This window comes from Liolophura sinensis, chromosome 2, assembly GCF_032854445.1.
Source record: "Liolophura sinensis isolate JHLJ2023 chromosome 2, CUHK_Ljap_v2, whole genome shotgun sequence".
NCBI lineage: Eukaryota > Metazoa > Mollusca > Polyplacophora > Chitonida > Chitonidae > Liolophura > Liolophura sinensis.
Window position 1 is genome coordinate 11106836 of NC_088296.1, and position 20496 is coordinate 11127331.

The 20496-nt window shown below is 39.4% G+C and overlaps 1 protein-coding gene across 1 annotated transcript in view; it reads left to right on the forward strand.

Moving 5' to 3' along the window:
• The window catches only part of LOC135462723 (atrial natriuretic peptide receptor 1-like), a 398590-nt gene that overhangs the window by 353016 nt on the left and 25078 nt on the right, over window positions 1-20496 (forward strand). The window contains 4 exon segments of the mRNA XM_064739947.1: window positions 4867-4951; window positions 9990-10113; window positions 11749-11847; window positions 13729-13806. Coding sequence (XP_064596017.1) covers window positions 4867-4951; window positions 9990-10113; window positions 11749-11847; window positions 13729-13806 — 386 coding nt within the window.

Consider the following 20496-nt stretch of genomic DNA (forward strand, 5'->3'; position numbering starts at 1 on the left):
CAAAGTACGTACTCGAGATGCGGATTAAATCCCGTTCAATTTGTGAATTTTCCACCTGGCGCAGTTCGTGGGGACTTCGTGAAAATAAGCGGTTGGCGACGTTTGAGCAGTATATATGGTTTGTCGACGACCACATGTCATCCATCAGAGTGGTGTTAATATCTGTACGTCACACGTGAGAAAGTTGTTCAGTTTCTTGCTAAAGGCCTAAGGTTTAACCCTGGTGATAACCGTTTTATTACAACATAAACATTAAATGTTACATTTTTACGTACGGCGTGAGACAATTATCGGCTTAATCAATAAATGCAAACTACCAAATGACATCAATGTCGGTTTCCTCCCACGATAATGTGGTTCGCCGTTGTATAAGTGAAACATTCTTAAGTATGGCGTAAAACACCAATCAAATAAATAAATGCATCATTGTCCTTGGTGTATCACCACTTTTGATGTACTTAATTTTCAGCCATTTCTTTAAAGATTTACCTTAAGCTGACATTCTTTTGTAAATTTAAGTTCAACCTTTAATTGTTTGCGTAAACTTACAGAATCCAAATTGGGGCCTCCGTGGCTCACTTGGTTAGCGCGCTAGTGCAGCACAATGACCCAAGGGCCTCTCACCAATGCGGTCGCTGTGAGTTCAAGTCCAGATCATGTTGGTTTCCTCTCCAGCCGTACGTGGGAAGGTCTGTCAACAACCTGCGGATGGTCGTGGGCTTGCCCGGATTTTGCCTGGTTTCCCCTCACCATAATGCTGGCCGCCGTCGTATAAGTGAAGTATTCTTGAGTACGGCGTAAAACACCAATCAGATAAATAAATAAATAGTCCAAATTATTACATTTCATCTGTTAGTAATTAAATTATTTTTTCTCATTCTCTGCTTAATAGTAAATATATTTTAGATGCTCTATACAATGTCGAGGTTTCCTTATGAGGGAATCAATACCCATTTAACTCTAGCGGGGCTTAGGTGTGGGTCAGTGCTCTTCCAATAGTTGAAAACTCCATATAGGGTTTGCCAAACAATCCATCAGGCTATTGATTTTGCCGCAGCGAACTGAAACATTTCTTGTACGTCTTTCAACAACTTTTTCGGTGAAGCCGTCTGGGATGGCCAGGCCCAGTTTCTTCTTCATTTGAGATATCCTTGCCACCGACGTCTTTAACAATATAGCTTTTGGCTCAGTGAGCAAGTAGCATTTTTTTGCTCGGAGGGGTTCGGAAATATTTGCGTTCTTAGTTTTTTTGCAATAACCGCACTGTGACAGCACAGCCTCAATATGAGAGACCTTTTCGGAGGTAGTTCGCGATGCACGCGGTGAAGCGGAAGTCTCTTAACGTTACTGGCAAGCTAGCCAATGATTAACATACTTGGGTCAGCGTTTGGGCCTTGTATTGATCGGAAATAATTTGTTTCTTGCCATAAATTCACCAACAGTGACGGCCAGTCGTCCATCATGCCGTCAGGTAATCTTCAGTCACAACCCATAGATAAAAAAAATTAGCTTCCAAAGCAGAAGGCAACTACGACGGCTTCTGTCAGGATAAAATCACTGAAAAAATAACAGGACTGATTGCACGTGATATTAGACTCGTACTTTGCCCGCTGTTTATGCTATTTTATTTTGGCATCGGAAGGAAGAAGCACTTTTTTGTGATATTTTATCACAGGGCATATAATAAACATGCCATTAATACCCGCCATTTGTTAGCCGTTACTGTGCCTCGAGCAGATTGTTCGTCATCGATGCAAATGTGTGCACCAACGCACAGGAAAAGCGCATCTCGATAAGGTTGGCCATTCAGTGCAGCGCACGAATCTGATTGTGCTACAGACGAAAACAGACAATCTCCTTCAAGGATGTGTCCTATGTGAGGTTTGGTAAATTCTCGGAGATATCATTTTACGCTTGGCGTTTTGTGGATGAGAGGGGTGGGGTTTGGTGAAGGGTTGGTGGTGGTGGGGGGGGGGGGGGGGAGGGGTGGTGGTGGTGGGGGGGAGGGGTGGTTGGTTGGACTAATATGTTCCAAAAAGTCTGTTACTCATTAACTCTTACGGAACAGTTTTTTGCAATAAGAAGTAAATGTACCTATGTAAATGTCTTTACATAGGTACATAGGAAGTGTCTTGCTTTCATGAAGTGATAATGAGCAAAATTATTTTTTTATTTCATTGTTTTTTTTTTTTACTCCAAGACCGAATTATATTTCACTTATACGATGCCGTTCGTGCTGAAGGAAATGTATTGGGGGGTCAATAATCAAATAAGGTTGAAGATATTTGCCTTGCGTTACAACCCCTCTACATGTCCTCTACCTCTCCCCACCCATATTTCCGGCAACCACACCCTTCTTTAATATGAAAATTATAATTTGATTATGTACGCTTGGTATCGTCATCAAGACGGAGTTTTCCCAAAGTGTATGGTCATCGTATATGTTCAAATCAAGTCATTTGTTGTAATACACAGACCAGTGTTCCACGAATACAAACAACACAGTCTTGTTTAAATCCTTCTTTTTCTACTCTGTTACATTCTCGACATCGCAATATAGTGCATTGCGTTTGATATCACAAGTCGGATCATTCAAGTCAATTCTATTTACTTTCTACGTCTACTGGTGCTAAAATGTTGATGCTTGGGCGTATTTAAATTCAGCGTCTTTATCAGCAAGCACGTATAAAGACAGGCATCAACTTATATGGATTCCGGTAGACCAGTCTCGGAGAAAAATCCTTAATCGCTTTTGATTGGTTGACGGCGCCCTCGAGTGAGCAATATCTTCAAATGGGTCAACAGCTATCAGACTGAAATTGGGTTCCTAAAGATTGATCTGTAAATGAAAGGCAGAGGGCTTTTATCGGCTGAGTTCTACCTTATCCGGTGACGAAATTGGTCAAAAAGATATCTGCATTTATCATTTCAATATTAGTCTGGCTTTTCTACAACAGACTTGTCAAAATGTATTCAGCACTTAATAACTGTCGTTAAGACTTCCCGAATTAAAATAATTACGCCCGATTTGTTCCACGAAATCAATCTGATTTATATTTTGACAAATTAATTCTTGGGCATCTTCTTTCTACGCTGACGAAGGCACATCATCCAACCTTCAAGATAATCTTTTGTGAGAGCTAAGGTGATTTTTAAATATCACTGTATCATTTTTAAGGTACTCGGTTATGCCAGAAGATAGCCGTATAATGATCCCAAATATTTTAGCGATGTATCAAATTACGTTTGATTGATGTGCCTTTTGAACTGGCTTGGAGACAGCAGGGCGACACATGTTGCGCTTCCCAGCAGACCAAGAATTTCACGGTTTGAGCGAGGGTCGTAGAGGGGATTCAGTCTTCTTTTTTTATATTAAGAACATGCTTTACAGTGCGGATCCATCAGGATCTTTTTTGTTAGCGCTAGCTTTTTCAACTGTCTATCAGAATGTAAATAAAATGGAATGTGACAAAATTTACGCATGATCATCATCCGTATTCATGCTGTGTGACACCCTATAGGACTCCACAGAAAGAAGAGTCTTTACATGCAGGTTTATGGACCGTTATTCCCCGTGCGATTATGGTTAGTTTTGTGTCAACAAACGTGACACTGCGCAAGCGAATACACAACATCTGAACCGTACTTGTCTTTCCCTGTGTACCGATGTCCCGCCTGGTACCATAGATGTTATGGTCTATTTTAAGAATTTTTGTCCACGCCTCATCTTACTGGATGACCTACCGGATGCTCTGAATATAGCAAAATGGCTTGTTGAAAGGGAGAAGAGTCATTCAAAATGGGCACAAACTACTGAAGGACTTTTCATAACGTTCTACTCCTATAGGTAATGAAGCCAGTCACGCCGATAAGCCGCTTCACAGCCCAGATTAGAATGGTCTTAACGATCTGTCGGATTGTCATTGTGGTGAGACTAGTCAACCGTAGTTTTCATTAAATAGTTAGTGTTGGGTTAAGTGGCTCTTCGCCTCTGAGCCGAGAGCCCTTCTCCGTCCCGTCCAATAGGCTCTAAATTGGTACATTAGTACTGATTATGTTCAGCTAATAGCTATTGAAGGACCCAAACGGAAACCGAAAATCTGTAAACTTGTCTAAGACGGATCTATACTCTAGCTGGCGGCTGATTAGAAAACAGCGATTTAATTTGAAGATGGAGATATTTCGGTTTTCATTAAATTCGCCCCGTCTATTGCTGAGACGATAATCCAAGATATGCTTCAATGCTATTTTACCTCCCTATCCCAAATACATTCACACGTGCATAGCATTATTAGCGTGGGTTCAAATCCAACTGTCGCAGGGCGTTCTATGTTGGGTAACATTTAGACCAGCCGTCAACCAATATGAACGTTGAAGATCAATATTCTCCGGGCCTTACTTTACTAAGAAAGTATATAAAATACGAGATAATGAAGGAATCGTACAAATAGGAACAGTGGTTGTAGAATGTGATTCATGATATCTGTTTCTACACCACTATTTCTACATATTTTGCAAAAATACGAAACAATGAAATAAATAACTACACACTTCGTACACATTAAGTTTGTGACGATTTCTTCTCATGGCAGCCGGGCTTGGCTGGCCTATGTGTATACAGTGAACCTGGCGCATCAGGTGTTGGGTTCACTGTATACGATAAGCCTGTCACACGGAAGGTCGACTGTTCACATCCTCTTCTCGTTGTTCCACGTCAAGAGGTCCCTCAGGTACCTTTTCCACAATGCACCATCAGCGTTGCTTCAAACATATAAGTCAACTAAGACAGTGCAGTGAATGCATAAAAAAAACACGAATAAGTCATTATAAAGTAGAACTAAATTGTCTCCTTTTCTCTCTTTCCAGAGCCTTTCCCAGAATACGGGATCGTCATCATTGTTCTCGGGTCATTACTGGTCATTGTCCTTGTCGCGGCTTTCTTTATATACAGGTAAGTCATTGTGAAAGCTATACGCGAACGCTTTGTGGCAATCTTTACATGAAGGAAAAAGTGAATGTCAGGTCCTTGACCCGGGCTCTCGACAGTTCGAATCCAGCTGTAGTTTACCCAGGGAACTCCTGGTTTCTCCTACCAGTAATAAACCTCACAGTCGTCTTTTTTTTAAATACACTCAAAAATTTGATCTGTTTAGTTTCAACAGATATTCTGTTTTTTGAGTGGTGTTAGAATGGCTAGAATGCATTCAGTTACCATAATATAATATTCTGTCATACTGGACATAATATCCTGTTAGTCTACTGGAATTCTAATGTTGATAGAGTATGTGTATTATATTTAACAGAACAATCTGCTGAAATAATAGAATACATTCTAGCATCACTCAGACAACGGATTTGCTGTTAAATTTAACAGATTATTTTTTTAGTGTATATGGCGTTAATCTCCAATCAAAGAAGTAAATACATTTGGCACAAATGGATATACACTGGATATGTTCTGAGTATGCGAAATATTTTAATGAATAATGAGTGCCTAGAGTTACTTAAAAGCATGTTTAAACTCTCTAGTCGACCTACTCACTAACTTGACGTGGAAGAAATCAGACATGTTACCTTATTCTTGTTTGATTAAAGGCAAAATGGTGAGATCGTCAAAAACTTAAAAATTGTTTAAAGAGGATATTTTTTTTTTGCTTATGAAGTGTACGTTAATAATAATTTTTGTTTTCAGCGGCAAAAGGTTAAATATTTTTAAGAAACATATTTAGTTACCACCTGCTTCGGCAGTTTTTCATTTGAGTGAAACTTACTTCCTTATTCAACGTTTCTGATCCACTTCATGATATGTTCTTGAATTTAATGCAGTACTTTTAAATTGGATTCATTCTCCATTTTTGTTCGAAAAGTATGGAAATATATCCTTAACCTGAACACTAAACATGATAATGTTATGGGCTTACACAATAGTGAAGAGATTGCGGAAAGATACGTGTAAGGAAACCCTGAAAGTCGTTGGTAAACTTGGGAACTTTATCTTACATATGCGTACATAATTTGCTAAGTCTGTCTGAATTGTCAGATGAACAGATTGATAGCACTCTGCTCCACTCCATAAATAGCCCCCTATTACTACTGATACCGTGTGCAATATTCATTGCCCTTTGCCTTTACTTTAATATGAACAACGGTCTAAGCCCAGCTTAAATCTTCGTTAATGACCGTCATATTGTAGCGGAGAACTTCAAGGATGGGACGAAACCTGTCGCACGATATACAAGGAGATCACGGCGTCGTAAATTAATCCGTCAATGGGAGGAGACGTGTCATTCAAAATTATTATACCCCACATGGGTTATACCGTGGACCCGTGTCATGTGAATCCTCACGTAGATCAGTATTTGGTGCCAGAAAGGCCATAATGTCTCCATGATTACAAATTGCCTTGGCTTTCACAGATGTCCAGCGGAAATTCTAGCCGGTGTAGTAACAGTGTGGATAAGACTTGTGTTTTGTAAATACTGATATTTGGCCGGAGTAATAATGCTTTGCTTCTGCTGTTTTGGAGACCTTCTTGAAAACGTCTTTAAAGGGAGAAACGGCCGTAATTGGGAAGGTCTGTGGAACCGTGGAACTATTGTTAAAATAGTCGCATGAAGTCTACCCATTTCCTTGGATGGGATAACGATTGCATTTATGAAATTATAGTTTACCTGATTTTCTTCACACGTGACTTAGACATAACTTTTTATTGCACAAAGCGATTTTTGACTTCAGTCAATCTTAAATTTTACCCTAAGTCAGAAACATCTCCATGGAATTAGTTATTGAGCTTAATTAATGTTTAAAGCCATAGTCTTGTTAACTGCTACATGCGTTTCTTTCCAAACTCATTTACAATCGTTGAGCGTTGGGTGTTTCAGGAAAGTAGCTGCAGCGAAAATCGCATTAATATTTCAGAGATAAGGTTGGAGTTGGATGTAAAGAAAGGCAAATACAGCTGTATAAACTCTTTTTCAACACAGATTTACGGAAGATGACGCCTGTGATTTTGACATTGTTTATTACACTACTTTAAAAACGAAACACTTAAGTCATGGTGAAAATGCCATATAGTCTAATTCATCAGAAAACCAAAAGTTATGCTACAGAAATGCAACGAACGTTAACGTTTACAGGGTGGACGTAATTTCCTGACAATATAATTAAGACACATTAACACAGAGAGCAAAAGCATAGCAGCAACGACAGTGTGATAGCTGGCATACTAACCGGTGAAATACAGCCTCAGGTCAATGTACCACTGAGTTTTATTCTAACTGTTCATGTAAATGTTTAAAAAGTAGCAACTTAAAAGCCCCGTAGAACCATGCCTTAAACAGGATTTGGTAAAAAAAAATACGCTGATATCTATTGCAATGTGTTACGTCGACAAAATACTTTTTTGTTTTTGTTTTTGAGAACTTCCATGTTACTGCCAAAATTATTGTGTTATATATTACATGATCTCTTCTTAGTGTAGCGAGGTACTACATTGTCCATAAGATATTATTGTGTTACATTAATGTAGTTTATTGTAGCATCAACAAGAAAACATCATGTTGCTTCTAACAGATGAATTTTAGAGCGTAATTTTCAGACGGTTTCAACCTTCTGTTTAACAGCTACCGGGTATACGCTACATTAAAAATTTGTGCTACTACCCTTTTTGCACGACGCTAGTGATAAATATTTATACAAAAAGATTCAAAAACTTAGTGCGAAATGGGTGTTTACCACTAATATGTTTATATCTCATTGTAAGAGGCGCACATTCTAAACCATCGGTGGGTGGGGGGGGGGGGGGGGGGGGACACTTTTAAAAAGGTGAACTACAGCCAGGTAATTAGCGGTTTGATATAGGGATTTCTAAAACGTGTATGTCAGGAAAATGTGGGTTCCTGTCGCGCCAAAACAGGAAGTTCTCTTCTTAGGTCGATCCCAAAAAGTGACGGGAGACCAGTTCAAACTTTTATCGATTGCAAGGGACTCTTCTTTTTAGTTAGGGAAAGCGTTGGCAATTCCATGGCAGGACACATGCCAGCTTCTTTTTCTTGATATCAACTTAACATTGAAATGAACCCCATTGATTTCCTCTATTAACGCACAGGACAATGTTCCACACAGATACCAAGCATGACCACTCAACCCACCGGAAGTTGCACTGTCGTCTGTTTCTTCATTTTGAAGCTGCTGCATATGAAACTCGCCAAATGTGAAAGAGCATCTGTTCAAAGAAACTGTTATTCCTTTTTTAGAACCTTTTCCTGGAAAAAGACATGGGGTGGCCTAATCCAAGCAGGTTAAATAATTTCTCTGCAGAGTTTTGTGCACTTTTTTCAAACGGTCGTGAATCTTTTCCAGTCACTTTTCTCGAATACAACATCGCCTTACAATATTCAATCCCAGCCAACAAGGAAAAAGTTTTTTTGGGAACTTATCTTCTGTATTTCGACGCTTTATAAAGGTGGATGAGTTGCGACCTTCCGTCCATTCTACGAGATGGTTATTTTGACCATTTTTTCTTATTCGGTTGACTTGCGAAAAGGCAAAATGGATTAGTTACTATGGCGTAACTGCCACATAGCCGGACACAACATCTTTATGTTTTTATGCCTTGGGAATGAATCTGTAAGTACGCTGACTGTCGTGTAAATGAGTTTTGTGATATATACAGCTTATCTTTATTCCAGCATTGTGTTCTGATGAACACATTAGTTTAACTTACTTTATCGTAAGTGTAGACAGACTCTTATTCCATTATCTAGATTCAGTTTGGTTTATCTGGGAAGATTGATCCATTAGTGGTTATAAATTGGTTGGGATGATCATTGAAAGAACCACGCCTGCAGATTAATGTATGTAGGTTTATCACTTAGGAAGCCTACAGATTACCGGGTTAGGAATGGTCAGATAGTAATTATTTATATTGATGTGATTATGTGGTAATGACATGGCGATATGTCGTTACATGTGAGACTGAAGGGCACAGTTGTCCATAACATTAACTTTGTTTTAAATACCAATTGCATAATTAGTCACTTCCGGTCACACTTTATGGAGGCAACTGTCTCAAAATTGTACAACGGGCCAACTACACATGCAATTTGCAAAGCATAGCAACCTGTTGGAATGGTTATTTGCCACTAGCTTTAAAAACACGGATGTCTTCTGGGGTCAACGTGGACGAACCTTGTAGCCAACATATGACAGTTGTAGTTAAATTCTCGGTAAAGTTCAATAGTGAGAAGCTTGGGATTGAAAACAAAGTATTTTTTTCCCTGGATGATGAAAGAAGAGCATAGACAAAGTCTATGCTCAGTACCATGACATCGTACCCCCCTCCCCCCTCCCTCCCTCTCCTCTCAACCCCTGTCCTCCACTCCCTTAATAATATGGAACATCTCCAAATAGATTGACTAAACTCGTATAACGCGGGCTATTTTCCAAGCCCCTGCATAGTTGTCTTGATTTCGGTGAAAGCACATGGATATGCGACACTGACAGCAAAATCAGTCTCAATGATTTAAATAGATAGACATGATTGTAACTAATGCACAATTTTTTTATCTGCTTGCGATTTTTCGTTTAGTTTATTAGTGCTGTAATTTACACTGACAGCTAACAGTAAACCAGTCCTTAAAACTGTACCAGTCATGTGCTTAATCTGTACCCAATCTATACAATCTTGTGATATAAGCGATAAACAAGGTGAAATTTATAACATATACTCTCTGATATAACCACGTTGCCCTACTTCCGTTTACCATGGTAATTTTTTAAAAAACCGACAAGCAGTTGAATAATTCCTGTGGTCTAAAGCTCTCAACGTCACTTTTACACCGTTTTGTTCCACTCGACGGACAGCGAGGTTTTTCACACACATACGCGCGAAAATATTAAGTACTTAAATTAAACCGCTGACAGATTCATTTGCTTGAGAGCTTATTTTTTCTTGACTCGTTGACAGAATCTTTTGTATCTTGACACAGACACATCAAGTTGGAAGCCGAGTTAGCGGAGATGAACTGGCGGGTAAGATGGGAGGATATAATGTTCGGAACGATGGAAAAGCGGAAACTAGAGCGCCAAGGGAGCAGGATGAGTCTGAACCGGGTTAGTTGGTTTTTTTTTTTTTTTTTTGGTCATACCCATCGTTGTAAGGCAAACCTTTACTGTCTACGTTGGTAACAAACTAGCACATTACCACTGTGAGCTATGTGCACTTAACCATATCCTAAGGCAGTGTATTCTCATTTGGTTACCATGTTACAATTTGTATAGCCTCAGGGCTGAGATCCTGATGATTCATTAACGAAAGATATAGCTCATACCTTGCAAAGAATTATATTGGATGGTAGGCTTTAACCATACTCTATATTCAAAATTTTCTCAAAGCGAGGAGAACAGTTTGAGCTACACTTACAGTTCAATGTGGTTGAGCTGTGGTTGACACATTCCTTCACCCCATGCAGAATACCATGCAGTAGTTATTTCATACCTTATTGCTCCACTCTAAGGCTTCCAATTCACGAGCTCAAAAAGTGCCAGGGGAGAAAATCCAATACCTCGATATTAAAGGATTTTTGAGGAATATTGGGTGTTGTTAAGTCATTCGCTGCCGACGGCAACTCTTGTCTACTTTCATCTTCACGCAGTAGCCACAGATACGTCGGTTAGGTAACGGAGTCAATTATACGGCTGGCATTGTGAATGGTATCTGGTCAAGGCCCGGAAATGCGTCTGGAGCTTCGATAAAATGGAGCCAGGCTCCTGCCCAGAAATAAGCAGGACAGTCTGAGCGATATTTGCTTTCAACAACAAGGGTTGAAAAAAGATGAACTTATATGAGACTATCCCTGCTGTTGCTGTGTTTGGCCGAAGATACGGACACTGTCCGTGATATGAGCTTTTCATTCACCGTGGGGATTGTACAGATATCTTGATGAGAAAGCTACCAAAGAGAATATGGTGACATTATTTGAACGTTGACTTTAACAAACTTCAGAACAAGATGGTATGCCATTGGCTGGAAATAGATTATAGGAACTATATCCTGGCCCTGTTACTCCAAGTGTCTGTCTGTCATGTACAGTGTAATTAGAGACCTTCAGATGGAAGTTGAAGGTTGAACTCGTAACTTGTAGCTTCACAGGAGAATAGGTAAACTAATTCAACTTTGAAGTCAAAAGTTACAACTTGTAACATCTAACTAAAGGTCTCTATTATCATAAGCGATCAAATTGTAAACGCCACTAGTGGATAAACATGGTATTCGTTTATCTAAAGATTTGTCTATTTCTTGTCTCTATACAGTTATTTCACTGGTATCACGGCTGCCAAGTGCATATGCAGAGAAAAAATAGTTTCGTCAATTGTCTGGCATGATTGCGCCTTGTCTACTAGGAGAACACATTTGTTCGCCTTGCCACTTTTAACACAGATTTTAACACAGTCTAAAAAAACTTGATACCACAACTATGAATTTTCCCTTTTACGGGTAGGATATTCAATATCTCAACAATATGAAGAAAAAAACTGTAAATATCGGCTGAATGACTGTCACAGGAACAGGAGGAAACCGAATTGCGTGAAAAAATGTCGTCCTTCGCCCGGCACCATCCTATAACCACAGCCAGCCAAAGCTGGATTCGAACACGTAACCTCATTGTTCAACAATAAATATGACTGCATACATACACATGGTAACCCAATCCCTAATCGTTTTCATTCTTTTCTCTATTTGTACAGCGGTACTCTGTAGCCAGCTCAATATCAGGGGATACCATAGCGGTCCATCTCAGTGACGTGGGCAATAAACAACTTTTTACCAAAACCGGGTATTTTAAGGTAAGTGAAATCTTCAGGTCTAACCTCTTAAGGATTGCTGCGGAAATTTTCGCAATCACATAATAGACTTCCTAAGCATCATTAATTCAGATTAAGAAAGGAAGGTATGGCAGCCTTTTAGTTCGTGACTCAATATCTGATCAACGGTAAACGTCTTTAATCCCTCATGTGAGCAATTAAGTCTCTTCAGTGTGCTTCCTCCAAGATTATCGCTGTCTTTTTGTTTAAGAACACAATGTGTTTAACTAACTTTTTAATTCAACGGACAGTATGTGTACAATGGTATACATCTTTATGCTCTATATGTCTCAGGTAGACATTTTATTTGATTCTGCTCTGCACTTAATTATATCTGTGCTACGAGATATTCTAAACGCCATGTACTAAAGTCACATGGTTAATTCATGCACGAAACAGTCGCATTCACAAAGATAGAAATAGTTTCCTAAATATAACTATTAAACTATGTAACTTTGTAATGTAAACAGTAAATGTCAATAGTCCATGGTATATGTACGAGGAGGGAAAACATTGAATTTCTAAAAAGAACCTTACCGGATTTCCCCACTCTGCATTCGCAGTACTAATCAAAGCAAAAGCTTCAAAAATGTCGAAGACGTAACTTTGATTCCCTTAGGAAATATTTGAAGAGCCATTAAAGAACCCAAAGCGCGCTAGTGTCTGCAAACTTTATCCAGGGACAACGTGCTAAAATGTCAAAGATTTTGGTATTATTCCACGGAGAAAATATAAGACTGAAAAATTCATTTCGGTTGCTTGTTAGAACAATACTGAGATATACCACCTAATGTTATGATTGATGGCTGGGCGCACTTGCTTGACTTCATGATGGATTTTGAAGTCGTCTAAACGGAGTATCTGAAGTGAGCTTGATGGAAGGATCATATTCCAATCACGTTCTTAAGTGATAATGTGTCTCTTGAGTTGAAGGGAGTATTCCGTGTGACAGTCCCCTGGCCGGTTTGCCGTCGGAATACTAAGTATTCTTTGTAAATAAGCTGCGATTCTAAGGCTTTTTGATATGTTAATGCGCGCAAAAGGACTTCGGATTTTCAAACCAAAATGAGCGCGTCCGATATCAGGACAATGGCAAACGTTAGGAAATGTTGTTCCCATTATGCAATTTATGGTCTTCAAAGCTTCATTCATTTTCTGACAAAAAGTATAGCAATACAGCCTTCTGTCCAATCATATTTAAACTTTTCAATCACGTGGCTTGGAAAAATTTGCCAGTGCGCTGCGAAAATCTTTGCTTTAACAAACTCCATGACATGCTGTGCGATCAAACCCGCATGAACTGGATTCGAGCCTGCGACCTCGGGATCGAAAACAAGGCAGTTTCCTTAGGCCTATAGTGTTGACCTGTTAATCACCACCTACACACCGACAATCGTTCAATGGTAGGGCACGTTTTATTATTTTTCTACTTCTTATTTCTCTCATCTTTAGTACCCAGTTCGGTTAACATTCGTCAATTTTCCTTTTTTTCATTTCAGTTCGAAAGCAATAATCTCAGAATAATCTATTCTGAATAAACCTTTATAGAATTAATTTACCAAGTTTTTTCATAGGGGTCCCACTTTTAAGGATATTTGATTGAATGTAATCATTTTGCTAATCAACATCGTAACTACAGCATTTTGCGTCTACTTAGCATGTGCTCTAAGAGTCATTCTGCTCAGTTAGTTCCACCCAGGTGGAGAGTTATCCTGCTTTGCGAGATTTGAGAACATGTACGTTTCCAGAGAACCCGATACCAGCATGATATAGGATCACATGAGACATGAGCATGCGCAGTCATGCGGTTTTTACATTCGTCAAAATTACGTGTTGACATCTCCCTTTTTTTGTCTTCTCCAGGGAACGATCGTCGCCATCAAGAGAATCAACAGGACCAGTTTCAACATCAACAAGCCGTTACTAATGGAGATAAAACGGGTAAGCAATGCATAAGGGGTTTGTATTCTTAGTGCGGAATGTCTCGCGGCTATTGAGTAATTCGGTTAGCGATTGTATCCTCACGCCTGGCCAATGAATCGAATCTCGTGATGACCCAATTTGTCTCAAGTAATACATAAATAAAGGTAGTTGACGTCCTCACGGTACCATTTTTATACAATCCAGAATAGTTGGCTTAATAATAGATTGGATTTGGGGAGTGGTAGTGCCGGCTGCCTTGCCTTGACAAATGTGGGCTGAGGTTATACAACAGAAACCAGAAACTGGCATTCTAAACTCAGGAGTTCAATATTGACGCAATATAACATTTAACGGTACCGACATGCACATTGCTAGCCACTGCATTGTACATCAAAAATTGCCTTATTTCATTTTAAACATGATGCGGTGTGTAACATTTGGAAAGAGCAGTTGAGGGGGAAAAAAAACGATGGCCTGTTTGGGGTAAATCAATAGCCATACTGGACCGGGTTGCTCATTGATCTAAATCCATGTTAACAAGATTTTTCTGTATTAGATTAAATTAAACTAGCCTTGTGTTTGTTCTACGTCTTGCATTTGTCGATTTCAATTGTGTGCGGTACAACAGATTCAGCGGCTTTCGCACCATGTGTTTCAAAACCATGAAGCTTCGGATGTCCAAGAGTTAATACTCTTCTCAGCACCTTCTTCAACCTTCCCATCATCACGTGTTGTCACAATGTTGATATAACACTCCGGAGGCGTTCAGTCATTGACTGAAACCTAAGCAATTTCGAGATAAGCTATAAGGAACACAATTCGTGTACTTCTTAGACAAAAAGAGCAAAAATGAAATATTGTCCAAAGGTAAGTGTCATTTTTCATTGAATATAACTGGCACCAAGACCTCGACAACCCTGCTATCTAAAATAATTCGTAATCTTAACTTTAGTTGAATTTCTGGGATAGAAAGGTATTTTCAGTAACACCTATTCAATGGTCATATGTGTTAGGTATTCCTACCAGTTTGCTCAAAGATTGGTGTGTTTCGAATTTCTGATACTTAACGCTCTTATAATAAGCCTCAATTTTCTATGATTGTGGACAAAAGTGATTAAAAGCACGGCTCCTTTTACAGAAAAAAAAACCCATTTCTGAACAACGTCGCTAAAATGAAGGTGTGTATCATAGATGTAACCTGGTTTTTCTTGCAATACAATTATGCAGGGGAAAAAATAGCATTTGTCGCGAGATGTAATGATGGATTTCTGTACCTGTTACTCCGTACTTAATATAAACCCCACTGTAAGTCGCTATTCCTTTGAACCGGATGAGGCCGATGGCACAAAACAGGTTTCCTTACAGAAGGCAAATAGGATTGTAGGTTTATCCAACTGACCTATGGCAGTTCGGAGCTCTGGCTAAATAGGTTTACCAGTTTGAACATATTAGTAATATGCCCTTTGAAATGTTCCCTCAAGATAGCAACTTTAGTTGCTCCGTGAACGTTTCCTCAGTCTATGCTTAAACTGAAACAGGAAGCTGCCTGATGATGGCTAAATGTTTTGAGCAACACATGGGGAATTTTAACCGACCATTGCCCTAGGAGTTGGCGGACTGCTCCGGAGTCCTCCGGAAGTAGGTCAATCTCCGATTACGCGTATGCGTCCAAAAGCAGGTGTGTGTGAACCGACTGTTACAGTGTGGAATTTAGAAAGAGACGAACATGTAATTTGATTTCCCCTTTGTTCAGTTATGTCTTAGATGAAAGGTCTTATGTTGAACACGAAAGCTGCACATTGCGAAGAAAAACCGGGCTTTTCTAGGCTTCCATAGCTTTAAAATAATGCTATTCGTGTTCACAAAATCTCGCTGAGTTGTGACACTAGGAGAGGTGTTGGATTAAAGGACTTGAACGCGAAAGGTGCACTTTGTTGAAAAACTGCTTTTTTTTTGGTTGCCGTAGCTTCAAAATATTGCTATTCGTGTTTGCAAAACCCCGTTGAGGGCAGTTCGCCTGGTTGATAAGTGCGCGGGCGGTTTTTTTTTACACGGGCAGAAGTGTGAAGGGGAGGAGAGGAGTGCCTAATGAGCTGTGGAAGAGTAATCAGCCCCGTTTTTAGTAAGGTTGTTCAATTTGTGACAATAGTCATAGATGATAACGTACCGTATATACACGTATTTGTTTGACAAAGGCTTTCTTATTGCAGATAATATACTGATACTTATACCCAGGCAGCCTACTTCGCAGACTGCAACAAGCGTGAGCAAAACGAGTCAAACCACAGTAGCTATATGTCCGTAGAGTTACATTTTTTGTACAGGTTGCTGTGCTACGCCACGCTCAAGGAGGTTTGACTTGCGCGATGGCTGTCAGTTTTACGGGTTAAAGAAACGGGGTTGCCCGGGATAAACCACTGACCACTGGCAAGCTACTGACCCGCGTGTTACATAAATAGCATAATGATATTGGTCAAGGTTATCAGAGGCGCGGACAGCCAGCACTTTAACTGTCTGCCTATCCATATTTCAGACGGATAACACTTTGAAACATTTTCAGATTGTATGTAATTTACACTGCATAATGTTTTGGCAGGAAACAATCAACAGTCTCATTTTCACTGTCTAAAATATTACTTATTGCTGTTTTAATATGTGATATTCATTTTAGACGTGTTTTTTAGTTTTCTTACCTTCTTTATGAGTTCCACTTTTAGTTTGTACATGTATGCGCTGTGTATAAAGAGATACTCCATGAATTTCAACAAAGGCGAACACAATTTGCATAAAAAGAAATTGAAAATGTTCAACCCCCATCAAACAAACTTAGATTCTTATTGTTCATTTTTTTTAGGATATCTAATCTTTCTATTTGTATGCATTGGCGATTTTTCCCCAAAGCCACAGAAATGACGTAAAATGAATTTACTCACTCTTTGTCCGGAAAGAACGGGAAGAGCATATTTTACACGATGGAGGAAGAAACAGGAAATTGCTAGTGAATTGAATTCAGCCTTGCCGAAAAAAAATATGGAAAGCCATAGAATAAAAGCTGTGAATATTAAACAGTTTTGATTTGTCTGGATTGCTCGATGGGATCCAACCTAGTTAGGTATACACGCTAAGAGTTACCGTCGAGGTCGTTTACTCCAGTCTGCGCATGAGCAGAAAACCACTAGGGAATGCAATGAATTCCGTCCTGCACGCTGACTGGACAATCGGATTTTGCAACACAGTTTCTCTTTACCATAGGGAATCGACGCCGAAATGTTGTATACAATTATAATAACTCTTTTCCGAATTCGATACAATTGGCGAATAATACATAGTACATCCAAATGGAAGATAATATGATTACATATTTAGTCAGTTCCTGGCTCCACCTAAATTTTTAGAGGTCGGAGTTAAAGCCTCGAGTGCGTGGGAAGGTCTACCAGCAAGGTGCGGATGGTCATGGGTGGCTTGTAGTAATGTGAGGTTCAAATAAACTATGCGGTCGCTATGAGCTCAAGTCGAGCTCATTCTGGCCTCCTCTCCGGCCGTACGTGGGAAGGTCTGCCAGTAACCTGCGGATGGTTATGGGTTTCCCCTGGCCTCCCCGGTTTCCACCCACCATAATACTGGCCGCCGTCGTATAACTGAAAGATACTACATACAACTGAAACTTACTACCTACAACTGAGATACTATCTACAACTGTGACATACTACATACAGCAGAGACATACTACATACAGCAGAGACATACTACATACAGCTGAGACTTACCACATACAAGTGAGAGATACTACCTACAACTGAGAGATACTACATACAACAGAGACATACCACATGCAACTGAGGCATACTACATACAACTGAGACTTACTACCTACAACTGAGATACTATCTACAACTGTGACATACTACATACAGCAGAGACATACTACATACAGCAGAGACATACTACATACAGCTGAGACTTACCACATACAAGTGAGAGATACTACCTACAACTGTGACATACTACATACAGCAGACATACTAAATACAAGTGAGAGATACTACCTACAACTGTGACAAACTACATACAACAGAGACATACTACCTACAACTGAGAGATACTACCTACAACTGAGAGATACTACCTACAACTGAGAGATACTACCTACAACTGAGAGATACTACCTACAACTGAGACTACATGCAACGGTGACATACTACATACAGCAGAGACATACTAAATACAAGTGAGAGATACTACATACAACTGTGACATACTACATACAACAGAGACATACCACATACAGCTGAGACTTCCTACTTACAACTGTAACATAGTGCATACAACAGAGACATACTAAATACAAGTGAGAGATACTACCTACAACTGTGACATACTACATACAGCAGAGACATACTAAATACAAGTGAGAGATACTACCTACAACTGTGACATACTACATACAACAGAGACATACCACATACAGCTGAGACTTACTATTTACAACTGAGACATACTGCATACAACAGAGACATACTAAATACAAGTGAGAGATACTACCTACAACTGAGACATACTGCATACAACAGAGACATACTAAATACAAGTGAGAGATACTACCTACAACTGTGACATACTACATACAGCAGAGACATACTAAATACAAGTGAGAGATACTACCTACAACTGTGACATACTACATACAACAGAGACATACCACATACAGCTGAGACTTACTACTTACAACTGAGACATACTGCATACAACAGAGACATACTAAATACAAGTGAGAGATACTACCTACAACTTTGACATACTACATACAGCAGAGACATACTAAATACAAGTGAGAGATACTACCTACAACTGTGACATACTGCATACAACAGAGACATACTAAATACAAGTGAGAGATACTACCTACAACTGTGACATACTACATACAGCAGAGACATACTAAATACAAGTGAGAGATACTACCTACAACTGTGACATACTACATACAACAGAGACATACCACATACAGCTGAGACTTCCTACTTACAACTGTTACATACTGCATACAACAGAGACATACTAAATGCAAGTGAGAGATACTACCTACAACTGTGACATACTACATACAGCAGAGACATACTACTAAATACAAGTGAGAGATACTACCTACAACTGTGACATACTACATACAACAGAGACATACCACATACAGCTGAGACTTCCTACTTACAACTGTGACATACTGTATACAACAGAGACATACTTAATACAAGAGAGAGATACTACCTACAACTGTGACATACTACATACAGCAGAGACATACTAAATACAAGTGAGAGATACTACCTACAACTGTGACATACTACATACAACAGAGACATACCACATACAGCTGAGACTTACTATTTACAACTGAGACATACTGCATACAACAGAGACATACTAAATACAAGTGAGAGATACTACTAACAACTGAGACATACTGCATACAACAGAGACATACTAAATACAAGTGAGAGATACCACCTACAACTGTGACATACTACATACAACAGAGACATACTACATACAGCTGAGACTTACTACCTACAACTGATACATACTGCATACAACAGAGACATACTAACTACAAGTAAGAGATACTACCTACAACTGTGACATACTACATACAACAGAGACATACTACATACAGCTGAGACTTACTACCTACAACTGTGACATACTACATACAACAGAGACATACTAAATACAAGTGAGAGATACTACCTACAACTGTGACATACTACATTCAGCAGAGACATACTAAATACAAGTGAGAGATACTACCTACAACTGTGACATACTACATACAACAGAGACATACTACATACAGCTGAGACTTACTACCTACAACTGAGACATATTGCATACAACAGGGACATACTAAATACAAGTGAGAGATACTACCTACAACTGTGACATACTGCATACAACAGAGACATACTACATACAAGTGAGAGATACTAGATACAACTGAGACTACATGCAACGGTGACATACTACATGCAACAGGGGTATTACACACAGCTGAGACACCACACACAACTGAGACACACTGCATTCTATTGACACATACGTTACAAAACTGCTCTATACTATATGCAACTGAGAGAAACTAAATACAACTGAGACATACCAAATACAACTGAGACATACTACATATGGCTATCTTGTGGATACAGCCTCTTTCACGCATTGCCTCAGTGAATTGCATGGAACCGTATTGTATTTTATATCCTCATTTTTTTTACCTGTCAGACGTGTACCTTGTTTAGCCCTTAAACGGGTCACCTGTCCCAGATTTGAACAAAATCGATGATCATCCACACACACTGGACTGCAATGCGTACATCGCCCGCTCCCTTTGATGATGGAAATACTCACAGCCTTTTCGCTGTTCTCAGTTTCCCTAATTACCCCCACAAAGATGGATCAGCGTCATTGTACTAGGGGCATGCTTATGGTTGACGATCAAAGTGGATCTGATGACACTGATGAAAACGAGATGTGCCGCTGGACGATGTATGCCTCGCGATTACATCAAAAAAAGTCTAATTTGATTTTTTTTTTACAATTAATTTGCCTGCTTTAGTTGGAATAAGCTCACGATTGTCCATTTGACGCAGGTATTGACACAGGGACATACTTTTGTTCTTAAATATTGTAAATTCACCTGACTTACGCTTTTGC